Raw genomic sequence first — 12,960 nt, forward strand, 5'->3', positions numbered from 1 at the left:
TCCTTTCTTGTCCCTAACCCGCCAGAACTTCCTCCGCCCAATTGCTTCCCTGTTTTGTGATGCCAAAAAGAGAGGAAGACAACTCTGCGCTGGCGGGAGAAGACAGCACACACTACTGCTGCCGTCATCGCCACGTGGCCATCGTTGCTGCTGTTGCCGTGTGACTGTCGTCTTGGGCCCACAGCCGTCCTCTATGTCATCGTCATCTTCTCTGCTGCCTCCTCCCTCCACCAACTTCTTTGAGCATTTCTAGCAGATACAAGAAAACGGTGTATGAACTTTCGTAGTTCAGTTAACCGTACGCCCAGCGTCGGACAGAACAGAAACTGAAAATGCTACTAAACATTCGAAAAGTAGCTTCGCGCGAAATTGATCGAACAAATATACATTGATGCATCCAAGTTCTTCATAAACGATTGTTGTCCGGTGCGAAACTAAAATTTAAGAGCATCCTGATAAAGTTCTTATCTCGTAGCTTGGCAAACTCCATTTAGTCCCCTTGTAATATAATAAAATCCTTACATGGGTCGGTCCATAATCCTACGTGACGACGACCAAGTCAACAAATCCCAAAGACCGGTCAATTTGTCAACAAGGCGTAGCCATGCCAACTAGGCGCCGGTCAAAGGAGTCAACGAGTCAAGCCTCTCATGCCATGGTCAAAAAGAAAAGAGGAGCTTGAGTAGAGACCAAGAAAGGTGTAGGGATGAGTTTACCACTTTGCCCTCACTTTTCCTCTCCCTCAAGGATAGCCATAGTCTTTTGTCATGGACCCCTAGGTTATAAATACTCCCTATGGAGGCATGTATCATCCACTCTTCATTGGAATAAGATCAAAGGGGAGAGGGCTAGAGCAACCTAAGGAGCTCGCTCTTGAGTGCTTGGGTCGAGCCTAACCTCGACTCGACCTCGGGGACGCGACTTAGGAAGCCTAGTTTCGAGGTTCCGGATCGTTTAGTACGACCTCGACTCGAAGTAGAGGGATCGGGTTAGAGTCTCGAGGGTATCCCAACCTCGCTACTTGGGAAGACAAGTTTGGCCCAAGTCCGAGGCGGCCCCTAGAGATCTCTCGCCATAGGTGATTTGGGAAGACGAGTTCAGCCCAAACACCCGGCTAACGACCCCCTCGAAGCCTCTCCTAACATAGGACTAAGTCATGCCCACAGGGTCGACTGAACCTATTCAAAAAATATCGACGTGTCAACTTGTCCAAGTGTACGGCGACCTTCGCTATAAGGCCGGCGCACATGCCCTACATGCAATTCTCGCACTTGTGCCATCGAGCATTGGCACCCCTTACTCTTGTTGTTTTTTAGAACAACAACAAGTCCAAACTTAAGAATAACCAGGATTTAAAAATTCCAATGGTTACTTTTACCTTGTACTATCTCGGAAAGCCTCGTTAAGCCTAAATTCGAGACACCGAGGAACTCCGACACCGAGAAACTCCTGATCTTCTGCTCGCTTAGAGCAACTCCAGCAGTCCTCCCATTCCATCCCCTATAGTTACATTTGAGGGTTTTGATGAAAAAACAGGCCCAGAGCCCCTATCCACTCCCCAAACTTAGGTGCTCCTCAAATTCTCCCTGAGAGCCCCCAAATTGAGGAGCCATATCTCTTCCCCCTCAAAAAGTTGAAAGAGATGAATAAATTGTAAGGGGCGTGATTTAGGTTTCTGCTAGAAAGAAAACAAATTTGAGGAGGAAAACTTTTATAAAGACTCCTCGTATAAGAATTTGGGGCTCAAATTTAACCCTGACACCTAAATAATGACCCATCCTCATAGTGTCAGCCTTTATTGCGGTTCCAACCTCGAAGAAAAAAAAACTGACACTGTCAGCCTGAAACTCTCAGCTCTCACTCACGGGATTTATGTCGAACAGTCAGAAGACTGCCTGCACAGACAAGGTGTTTGCACTGCGTGAAATACGTCACCGCTTCAGTTCTCACTCATGGAGATTTCTGTGGAACGGTTAGAAGAGTGCAGCGCTGCGTAAAACTTCACAACTTTTCTCTTTCTCTATTCCTCTTATTTGTATGAAAATAACTCGGTCATACGATCCACCTTGTGCACCCATGTACAACGGGCCGTGCCATTCCATGACTCGGGAACGGCGTGCGCATGCCACACAACGCGGTCTGGACGCGCACAGAGCACACCAGCCTCAACAGACTCGGCGTGGTTCGCACAGATGGAGGCTCACACATAAATGAACAGCTAAAATGTCCGAATTATATTCCATCCGTCACATATTAAATGCCGAAATATTCCATGTAAGTAGACGTTATTTAAACATAAATACATTCGTATTTAGATAAATTGAAGTCACTTTTTACGCGAAAGGAGTCCATGCAGCATATTTGCTGAGATGCGGCCGGGAACTTCCAACCACTAGAAGAAGTTCTTGATAACAGAACTCCCATGGCCTGCTGCTGAGAAGGAGCCCATGTAGGTCTGACCAGGTCTCGCTCGGCCCAAACACAGCCCATGCCTTGTCTTACTAGACGCGTTACCCTGTCCAACTTTCCCTAAAGCAGTGGTAGGATGCATCAAACAAGAGCTTGGGCCAGTCCAGCGTTTCATGGCCATCCCGTAGCCGAACACGTCCATATATGGCCTACTAGGCAGGCCCAGAATAGGCCGAGCAGAGCTCTTCTTATTCTTCTTCTTACCTTCCTCGCATGTTCCAATAAGCAAACGCAGCTCGTGCGGCTCCGGGAGGAAAGCGGCCGGCAGCACCGGCAATGGCAAGGGCTGGTTAATGAATCGCACTATGCTTTCCATGAGCTTCTTGCTCGTGGCACGAAGTGGGCTGTAGAGATGGAAGCCGTGGTCCTCGCCCTCCGACTCCACCAGGGTCACGTCGTAGTTGTCGTCGTCGTCGTTGTCGTCGTCGTGCCCGATCGGGCGTCGGCAGTCGCGCAACCGGGCGGCCAGCCGAGACCCGCGCTCCCGCAGCATGTCCTTCTCGGCCACGGCTACCAGCACGCGGCTGCATGCCAGCGACGCGATGTCCTCGTCTCTAGGGTTGATCCTGGGGTCGTCGTTGCAGGCCTGGCCCGCCGTGACGTACGGCCAAGCCCGGTCCACGAGGCACGCCGGCAGCACGGCCCCGGCGTCCTCGGCCAATTCCTCCGAAGGCAGCCGCTCGGTTCCCCAGAAGTAGGGCTGCACGATGACCAGGCCTTGGATGTCCACCACGGACGTCATGGAGGCGGCGGCGCGCACGGCCGTGTTGTAGACGATGTTGCCACCGGCGCTGTCGCCGGCGACGAAGAGGCGGGCGGGGTCGGCGTGGGCGGCTAGCCAGGGGTCGGAGAAGGACGCCACCCACTGGAGCGCGGCCCAGGCGTCGTCGTAGGGCGCCGGTATGGGATGCTCGGGCGCCAGGCGGTACTCCACGGACACCACGAGCGCCCCGGCGTTGGCGGCCAGGGACCTGGCGTAGTTGTGGTACGTGCGGCAGAAGGCGCTCTCCGTGCAGAAGGACCCGCCATGGATGTACATCACCACGGGGAGAAGGTTATTGCTGGTGGTGGTGGTGCGGGAGGGGAGGAAGAGGCGCGCGGAGACGCCCGTGGCTGCGTCGATGACGGCGTCCCTGGTGGTGACGCCGCGGTTGGCGCCGGCGTCCTCGGACGCCGGGACGAATGTGCTGCGCAGGAGGCGATCGACCCGGCCGCCCTTGTACTCGCGTAGGAAAGGCGAGAGGTCCACGGCCACCACGTCCTTCATGTTTTCAGCTGGACTAGGATTCTTGTTTGCATGCATGCTGCAGGTGGCTGAGCGACGTACGCATGCACTTATATAATTTGGCTGCTGATGTAGTACACTGTATTGCGATAGATGGGAAGCTGCTCATCCTGGGTTTTTATAGCTGCAACAATCGATCTTCTCCAACAGACAGGTAGCGCAATCAACGCAAGTAATGGCAGGCCTTGGATTGGAAGTGAAGGGAAATTAAATATATAGTACCTCCGTCCAACATGCAATAGTAGATCAAGTAGTTTTCATTTGACCAATAATTACTCTATATATATTAATATACAATTATGTCACATAAAATCTTTAGAGACGCGAAGTATATATCTGTTATTTACTCCCTCTATTCCCAATTGTAATACGCTTTGGTAGCCCAATTGGCCAGAGAAAGTACTTGTTTCATGTGTAGATTTTAAGGTCATATGTAAAGTCGTGTTTGTAAATGTGTAGCTAATGGTGCGCTCGTATGGCTCCGGGTGCCACTGCTGTTTGGTATGGCTCGGTACTGACTCTGTTAACTTTACCGTCGTCAGTAATTTAGATATACCAAAACCATTTATCTGAAAAAGGGGAAAACCTCCGGCCTATACATAGAAGCAAATCAGACAATCATTTTATTGCAAAGTTAAGGTAACAAGTGCTCTAGTTCACGGGTCAAGTAACGTGAATATAAAAATCAACCAAAGAAAAAACTTATCTCGCAGAGCGTGTCGATACATGAATCTAGCAGCATGCCGCAACCACAACCTGGTTGAAAATATCCCGTGCGACCGTCTCCAACGGGTTGCATCCAGGACCGGTATACTCTTGTTTGTCAAACGGAAGAATAAGAGACAATAAACGGATAGAAACAGTGACCCCAGTAGATAACCTGCAAAAGCAGGAACGATATATCTGTTAAATGTCCCCTGCTGCCATCCGCCGATGGGGGCTTTGCCCGCCGGCATCCTCCGGCAGCAGGGGGAGGAGGCGAGTAGTCGCCCCACGGTGCGACGCGGAGGCTTGGTTACCCAATTGCGAACCTTAGATATTGATGTGCTCCTCACACTTCAGGAATTAAGTTTCTAGAGAGTGAAAAGTTAACCTACTCTTCCGCTTAATTGGCTGGTGGAGTAATCAACCATGCATGCATGTTAAGAAAGTCCAAAAGATACATTCTTCTTAAATTCTTATGAAAAATTCAAAGAGGTGGCCGGTGTATGATCTGTTGAATTAATTGAGTCGCTTGTGTCTGCAGTTTGACAAAGGGGTGTATATCTCTTGTCTCTACATGCTCAACACTGCTCGTTCGACGCGAATGAGTATATCTTTTGATTCGTAATTGAATAATAGTCTGCTGATGTGGCAGGCTATATCATCTGAGCCGTTTGAAGAATACCAAGATTGGTGATGATGCCCTTTTCGGTTTTGCGACAATGTGGTGAAGATTGTACAGTACATACTTGTTGACAAACTATGTTTAGACTTTAGTGAAGATGCTTGGGTTTTGGACAGATTCTTCGTACAGGATACATCGTATGAGCAGTTTGAGTACCAGGTTTGGTGAAGATGCCTTTTTGGTTTTTTCAGAATCCGGTGAAGCACATGCATGCTACAGACCTGTTTGTTTTAGTTGGTCAAGATGAATACTTCACAGATTGTAGATGATTGATTGCTTAATGAAGAAAACGCGGCTACCTACCATAGTAGGATTTTTCTTCATATACAAACAAAACTGAGACTGTCCAGTGGCCGTGGGATACAATTTCCAAGATTTTGTTTTTCCGAAAAGGAAGGCAAACCTCCCGATCATATCCTCAGCCCGAATACACACAACCATATTTTTATTTAAAACAGATGCAATGCATCAGCTTACAGAAATAAAATTACCGTGCTACAAAAATATTTAAATAATTACCTAATTCATTTTTTTCAGGAGAAAATAGTACCAGTGGCGGTTATAAACCACCGCCACTGAAAATAAACCAGTGGCGACGGTCAGCCAGCAACCGCCACTGGAAAGCACCAGTGGCGGGTACTACGCCCGCCACTACTGTACTCCACGCACTTTTCAGAATGTGTCAGAGGAATTTACAGTGGAGGTCTAGAGGTCTTCGCTGGCGGGTATTTTACCTGCCATTGGTGACCTCGGGACAGCAGACCCGCCACCGGTGCTAAAACCACCAGTGGCACAGGGTTGGTGGCGGGCATGATCACCGCCAACAACCCAATTTTTTTATCGCCATTGGTAGGGTTTTCTGGAGTAGTGTAATTACCTGATTTGGGTTCTGCGAGAAAATCTGCCCGGAAAAATGTGGTTTTGTGAGACTATTAGTCATAACTGTGACCCGTTGAAACCCTATCCACAAGAAATGTGGTTTTGTGAATGATGTGCTTGTATGGATCCGGGTGCGACCGTTGTTTGGTATGTCTCGGTTCCTGACGATCTGTAAACTTTGTCGTGTACGTCGATTCATGGTACAGACTTGTAGTCAAACCATCTATAGTTAGCCAGACTTTTCATACTGTAGATGATTGATTGCTTAATAATTAAAGAACGGTTACTATTGTCTTCGCAACGATGAGGTGAAGATCCCTGGTGCAAATTTTCCACTATGTGTCGCTAGTCGATCGATGGTAGATGATTGATTCCTTAATCAAGTGGGGCGGCTTGCTAACTCCAAAATATGTTTCGTAGTAAAATAAACTTCAATTAGACTTTCAAGTTGATGTATGCTGTTGGAGAATACAATGCAAGCTTCTAGAGTGTTCTCAATATTACAAGAAAGAAGACATTATTATGGAATACTCTAGAATATAAAATAAATAAAAGAGGGAACCTTTTAGTGTTTAGATATGCATGAAGAATTATGTAGAAGCTTTGGAATACTCTAGAATAGGAGTTTAAAATAAATAAATAGGAAAACTTCTAGTACCTAGATATTTATGTAGAAGTGTGTGGAAGGCTTTAGATATTTTGTATCAATGGCTAAGATTTTGACACATGTCAAAGATCTAATGGCCATGTAGTCCTATAAATAGAGACCCTTGCCTCACACCTTGTGTAGTAGAGAATAAGGAAGTGAAGAAGATGGAGAACAAGGTGTGAGCAAGTGTAAGGTGTGTATGCTCTCTCTTGTACTAATATTCCTAAAGCAATATAGTACTACTTTGTTCATATAAGTCTCCCGGTTAGGCCTTGTTATTTCTAAGTACTTAGTGCATATAAGTTGTGATTTAACGTGAGCGGATTCACCCGAAATCACAACGGTCTTGTTTCAACGTGAGTGGCATAGCCGCCTGGATTCAAGACTTGCTTTAACGTGAGTGGCTCTGCCGCCCGAAAGCTTGCACTAAGTAAGTAGAAATAAAAGGGGACTAATCAACTACACCAAAGTAGTTGGTATAGGTGAATAGGCCCTCCCGTAGTGTGTTAGGTCCACCTCGAATTCTCTACATATGCCATATTTCTGCATTAATATGAGCACGTTGATATACATGGCTGCATGTGTTTGTTGTAATGAACAGTTTAAACTCAAGTATTTGGAATGTCGTGGACATTACAATTTCGTCTTCAAACTCCAATGAAAACTAGCTAGCTAGTACAGTCGATCGAGGGTCGATTCAGCATCAAACTTTGGAGCGTTGTTGGCCGAACCAGCACGGGATCTAGGGTTGCGTCCACCTGGATGACATCACCTGGATGAGGTAAGCGTAGCACATGCATGCTCTTGCTGCCTGCCTGCCTCAAAGACAAAGACGAGCAGTTTGAATACCAGGTTTGGTGAAGATGCCTTTTTGGTTTTTCCATAATTTGGTGAAGCACATGCATGGTAGGGTACAAACTTTTTTAATTGTCTAGTTAGTCAAGATGAATACTTCACAGATTATAGATGATTGATTGCTTAATGAAGAACGGCTACTTACCGTAGTAGGAATTTCCTTCAAATACAAAGAATACTTCAGTGTATAAATGTATACTCCCTCCTTTTCATAAAGGTTGGCGTATTTGGTTTTGTTAAAACAAGGCTTTGACTTATGATAACTCTATATATTATTATGTGTTTTTTCATACATAAAATTTATATCAATAGATTTGTATATAAAAATTCTTGCTAATAATCATGATTTCATCTCATATAAGTTATTAGTAGAGTAATTTTTGGTCAAAAGCTTGTCTTAACTAAACCAAATACACCAACCTTTGTGAAAAGAAATGGAGTAAATGACAGTGGGCAAGGCAGTTTGTAAGAATTTTCTTTTCCGAAAAGGAAGGCAAACTTCCCAGGCTCATATCCTCGGCTTCAATACACAATCATATTTGTATTTTAAAAAATGCAACGCATCAAAACACATCAGATTTCAAAAATGAAATTAGAAGTTATGAGCTTATGTTTTTTAGACTGGCCTCACAAGAACCATCTTCTCCTATGCCAAATCAATAGAAAGCCGATCGATAACCAATTCCATGTACCAGGAGGAACAACATGGGATCAACATAAAATGCAGTACTCCAAAACAACGTCTTCCAGTACTCAGACACAAGTACGTTGATGTTGCCTGATTTAGCCAAGATGCGAGATAAAGGGTTTTCACGCCGAGAAATTCAGTGCACCTGTTGTTGAATCCGCCATGCCGTCATCTACCATATCTACCGGTCGGCGCCCCTGCACTCTCGCTGGACGAGTCCTGAGAGAGAGGGCTCCATCAGCCTACTGTGCCCTTCCTAATATCTTCCTCTGTTTTTTGAAAGCATCCCATGAAATTCAGTGACCTAATAATTACATGCATGCCATGCATATATATGATAATTCGAAACGAACTACCCATAGAGACATGAGAATTGTATCCGTAGCTAACTTTGGGCAAAGGGGAAATCTAGCTTTCCAAGCTCTGCATGCAACCAGCTATGTCTATTACATGCGGGCTCAATGGGTTGCCTTCCTTCAACTTACACTCTAGTAAGGCCCTCCAGATGATGTGTCCCCAGAAGGTATTGTTTTGAGTTGTGTCAGTGCCACGTCAGATGATGTGCGCCTAACATTTATAATGACAAATACTTCCTGGCGGGTGAGCTCGGCATGTCGATCAGGGTTACGGCCACTGATAGGACTGTTGGGGCTTTTGTGCAAGGCCTGCACAAAAAGTGTAGCCGGGTTTTGTGCAATAAGTTTCCAAAGTGTTGGTTCTGGCTAATAGTGACCCCAAGATCGGTGGTTTTGGATAATTCATTAAAAAGAAAAGAAGAAACATTATCTCCTTGCTTCTACACTCATATGCTGCATGCAAATCATTATTTATTACTAACATAGTACAAGAAATGGCAAGAACCGTGGAGCGCTCGGAAGCGCTTCTTGCGGAAGCTCCAACTTATTGTCTCATGGCATTGCAATTTTCAGCTGATGTTGGTGGATGTAAATAAGGGACACGTACATGGTGCTTGAAACATGGTGTTGTTAATCTGAAGAATGGAGAATGCACAATGCATTTAGAAGCAGCGGCTTCGACTTGTCCAGAAACCGTGTCATCTCTGTACGACTGTACGTTGAGACACAAAGTAACTGTTATTTATTGTGGATATATGTTCCTAACTGTAAGTCGTTTTGGTAGGCCAATTGGTGAGAGGATGTACTTGTTTCATATCTAGTCTACATTTCAAGGTCATATGTTATATAGCCGTGTTTGTTATGCAGCTAATGATGCTCGTATGGATCCGGGTGCCGCCGTTGTTTGGGATGCCGCGGTTTCTGACTATGTAAACTTTGTCGTGTACGTCAACTCATGGTACAGACTTGTAGTCAACTATGTTTAGTTCGTCAAAATGAATATTTCACATATTGTAGATGATTGATTAAAAAGAAAGGTTACTATCGTTTTGCAACGATGAGGTGATTCCTTAATCAAGTGGGGCGGCTTGCTAGCTCCAAATAAATATGTTTCGTAGTAAAAATAAACTTTAATTAGACTTTCAAGTTGAATTGTATGCCATGTTTCTGCATTAATATGAGCACGTTGATATATATGGCCGCTTGTATTTGTTGTAATGAGCAGCTTAAACTCAAGTCTTTGTCTAGCTACAGCAGCAAGCTCGTGCGCCGCTTGGGGTGTGTCCCGCCGGCAATTGCCAATTTTGTCGCCGTTGAGTTTGTAATTTTGACAAATCCCAGTGAATGAAATGCTCATCCTTCCAGCAAAAATAAAAATAAACTCAAGTCTTTGTAACGTCGTGGATATTTACAATTTCGTCTCCAAACTCCAACGAAAGCTAGCTAGTACTCCGTACGGTTGATCCACCACCAAAATAACGAACCCACGGTAAGAACTAAAATAGCCTAGACGTAAGGGAGTGTGTTGAGAATATAATATATTGTCTAACTCTCTTTTCATTAGTTCCGATTTTTGGTTGAGTTCGCTAGTGCATCAATTCAATACTCCGTACGGTCGACCCACCACCGAATTAATTGTTGTGGCCGAACCAGGACCGGGATCTAGGGTTGCATCTACATGGATTTGATTTCAAATACAGCATGTGTTGTTTTCGGCAGAAAGAAAAAAATGCACTAAGTGACGTGTATGCTTGCGTTCGAGGAGGAGATCGATCAGTCCGTGAAGCACCTAGCTCCGACTTGTACACTGCCGGCCTTATAAATACTCCCCACCTCCTTCTTCGACCATTCACATCTCGCGAAGCAAGCAATCTCCTCCCTCTGTACGTGTTGGTCGAACTGAACAGTACTGAATATTCCAGTAGGTATATATATATATCATCGTCTTTTCATTCTGAAAAAGAGCGTAATTAACTTGCATTATATATGTTTTGTGTTTAATTAGATCTATGTAGCTATATATGGATATTCCATGACCCGGCCTGACTCTACCTTCCTCTCTGACGACACGCCATTTCGACGTGTCAAGAGGACACTTTATGTCATGGATGGGTGACTTGATTTTGCTTTCATTTTAACAAAAAGTTTACTCCGTCTCATTAGTTTTCTCCGTATGCATATGCAGCACTAGCTAGCTACCTGATGATGAATTCTGCCCCGAGCAAGGCCATGGCAAGCACACAGCAGCTGGGCGAGATCCGTCGTCAGCAGCGTGCGGACGGGCATGCGGCTGTGCTGGCCATTGGCACGGCGAACCCGCCCAATTGCGTGTCCGAGGACGAGTATCCCGACTACTACTTCCGTGTCACCAAGAGCCAACATCTCACCGACCTCAAACACAAATTCAAGACAATGTGTAATTAAGCTAGCTAGGCAGAAAGAATCATGCTATGTCCTCTATATATATATGTATATGTATATCATCGTCTGACTTGTTTCAATTTTAATCTGCGCAGGCGAGAAGACATGCACGGAGAAGCGCTTCTTCCACCACACGGAGGCGCTCCTGGACGCGCACCCTCATTTCCTCGACCGCGGGAAGCCCTCCCTCGACGCCCGGCTGAGCATCGCGGCCGCCGCTGCCCCGGGGCTCGCCGCGCAAGCCGCAAACAAGGCCATAGCCAAGTGGGGCCGTCCGGCCACCGACATCACCCACCTCATCGTCAGCACCAACGCCGGCGCGCACAGCCCGGGCGCCGACCTCGTCCTGGCCTCGCTCCTCGGGCTCCGCGCCTCCGTCATCCGCACCATGCTCCACCTCAATGGCTGCTCCGCGGGCGCCGCCTCGCTGCGCCTCGCGAAGGACTTGGCCGAGAACAACCGCGGCGCCCGGGTCCTGGTGGTCTGCGTGGAGCTCACCATCGTGGGCTTCCGTGGGCCGGAGGAGGCCTACCCCCACACTCTCGTTAGCCAAGCGGCCTTCGGCGACGGGGCAGGGGCTGTCATCGTCGGCGCTGATGCCTGCCCTGAGGAGCACCCGCTCTTCGAGATGGTGTCCGCCTCGCAGACGGTGATACCGGACACCGGGCACGTGCTCACCATGCTGCTCACGGAAGCCGGCCTCGACGGGCATATTCTGACCCGGGAGCTGATACCGATAGCCGCGGAGAACATCGAACAGTGTATGTCGGATGCGTTCGGGCCGCTTCTTGGGGGAGGAGTTGTTGGCGTTGGAGAATGGAACGACCTCTTCTGGGCGGTGCACCCTGGCGTCAGTGCGATCTTGGACAACATCGACAAGGCCCTCCGGTTGGAGCCGGGGAAGCTGTCGGCGAGCCGGGCCGTGCTGAGGGACTACGGCAACATGCTTGGCGCGACGATCATCTTCGTGCTCGACGAGCAGCGCCGGCGGATGGAGGAGGAAGGAGAAGGGGGTGATAAATGGGGTGTGATGATGGGATTTGGACCTGGCTTCACCATTGAGACCATGGTGCTGCATGCTACTACCAATCTCAAGAAAAATTAGCATGCATGCGGTTCTTTAAAACTCGCATCGAATAAAATCAACAAGCACAGTTGCATTAATATATATTACCAGAGCTCTGTTTTCTTCTTTAATTAGCTTCTGAGCTGTATCCAATAAAAAAGAGAACCCACAAAGTTACATACTTTCTCCGTCCAACAAAGGGTGTCTCAACTTTGAATAAATTTGAATGCATTTATATACTAAGTGATGTCTAAATATATTTAAATTTTGACATAGTTGCGTTACTAAGCTATTACCAGAGCTCTGTTTTCTTCTTTAGCTTCTGAGCTGTATCGAATAAAAAAGAGAACCGACAAAGTTACGTACTACTTCTGGTCGGAATTACTTGTCGAAATATTATATGTATCTAGACGCTTTTAAAACATAGATACATTCATATTTGGGCAAATTTGAGATAAGTAATATGGGTCTGAGTGAGTATATTTGTTGAAGTATAAGTGGATTGCCTAACTCCTTTCATCAGATTGGTCTTTTGGTTGCGTTGGCTAGCGCATGAAGCTTAACATGGTATCAAAGTCAAGAGGTCTCGAGTTCGAGACCTGGTTGCTGCAATTAAATTGCGGCGCACTTTCGATCCATGTTTAGGCCTGGGGGAGCCATACGTGAGGGAGAGTGTTGAAGTATAAATGGATTGCCTAATCCCTTTCATTAGATCGGTCTTTTGGTTGCGTTGACTAGTGCATGAAACTCTTCAGTATCAATTGTTGTGCAAACTTCACTGCACCTTTGTTCTTCTTTTTGTTAGTGCTAAACATAGTCCTGGCCCACACAAGAACAACATATCTAGAGAAGAACAAAAAGAAGAAACACCATATCTGGATGAGTTTGCATGGTGAGTTCAGCGC

The 12,960-nt window shown here is 46.5% G+C and overlaps 2 protein-coding genes across 3 annotated transcripts; one reads left to right on the plus strand and one right to left on the minus strand.

Annotated features, from left to right (window-relative positions):
• Positions 1-2,392: 2,392 nt before the first annotated feature.
• LOC100828824 (probable carboxylesterase 5) lies at positions 2,393-3,736 on the minus strand. The gene has a single exon (XM_010240988.1). The coding sequence runs from the start codon at positions 3,734-3,736 to the stop codon at positions 2,393-2,395; it is 1,344 nt and encodes a 447-aa protein (XP_010239290.1).
• A 6,683-nt stretch (positions 3,737-10,419) lies between these two features.
• Positions 10,420-12,205, plus strand: LOC100829126 (bisdemethoxycurcumin synthase). 2 transcript variants are annotated; one of them, XM_003576228.2, is made up of 3 exons: positions 10,420-10,493; positions 10,754-10,984; positions 11,085-12,205. In XM_003576228.2, exons 2-3 carry the CDS (start codon positions 10,771-10,773, stop codon positions 12,092-12,094), a joined length of 1,224 nt encoding a protein of 407 aa, XP_003576276.2. In that variant the 5' UTR covers positions 10,420-10,493; positions 10,754-10,770; the 3' UTR covers positions 12,095-12,205. The 2 variants fall into 2 exon arrangements, with proteins under 2 accessions (XP_003576276.2, XP_024310766.1); XM_024454998.1 differs by having other exon boundaries at positions 10,442-10,489.
• Positions 12,206-12,960: the final 755 nt, after the last annotated feature.

Source organism: Brachypodium distachyon, chromosome 4 (genome assembly GCF_000005505.3).
Source record: "Brachypodium distachyon strain Bd21 chromosome 4, Brachypodium_distachyon_v3.0, whole genome shotgun sequence".
Classification (NCBI taxonomy): domain Eukaryota; kingdom Viridiplantae; phylum Streptophyta; class Magnoliopsida; order Poales; family Poaceae; genus Brachypodium; species Brachypodium distachyon.

Bases quoted from the DNA above. Each gene is read 5' to 3' on its own strand.
- LOC100828824 (XM_010240988.1), bottom strand. From the start codon at position 3,736: ATGAAGGACGTGGTGGCCGTGGACCTCTCGCCTTTCCTACGCGAGTAC.
- LOC100829126 (XM_003576228.2), top strand. From the start codon at position 10,771: ATGATGAATTCTGCCCCGAGCAAGGCCATGGCAAGCACACAGCAGCTG. The intron at 10,985-11,084 runs GTAATTAAGCTA...TAATCTGCGCAG, and splicing joins ACACAAATTCAAGACAATGT to GCGAGAAGACATGCACGGAG.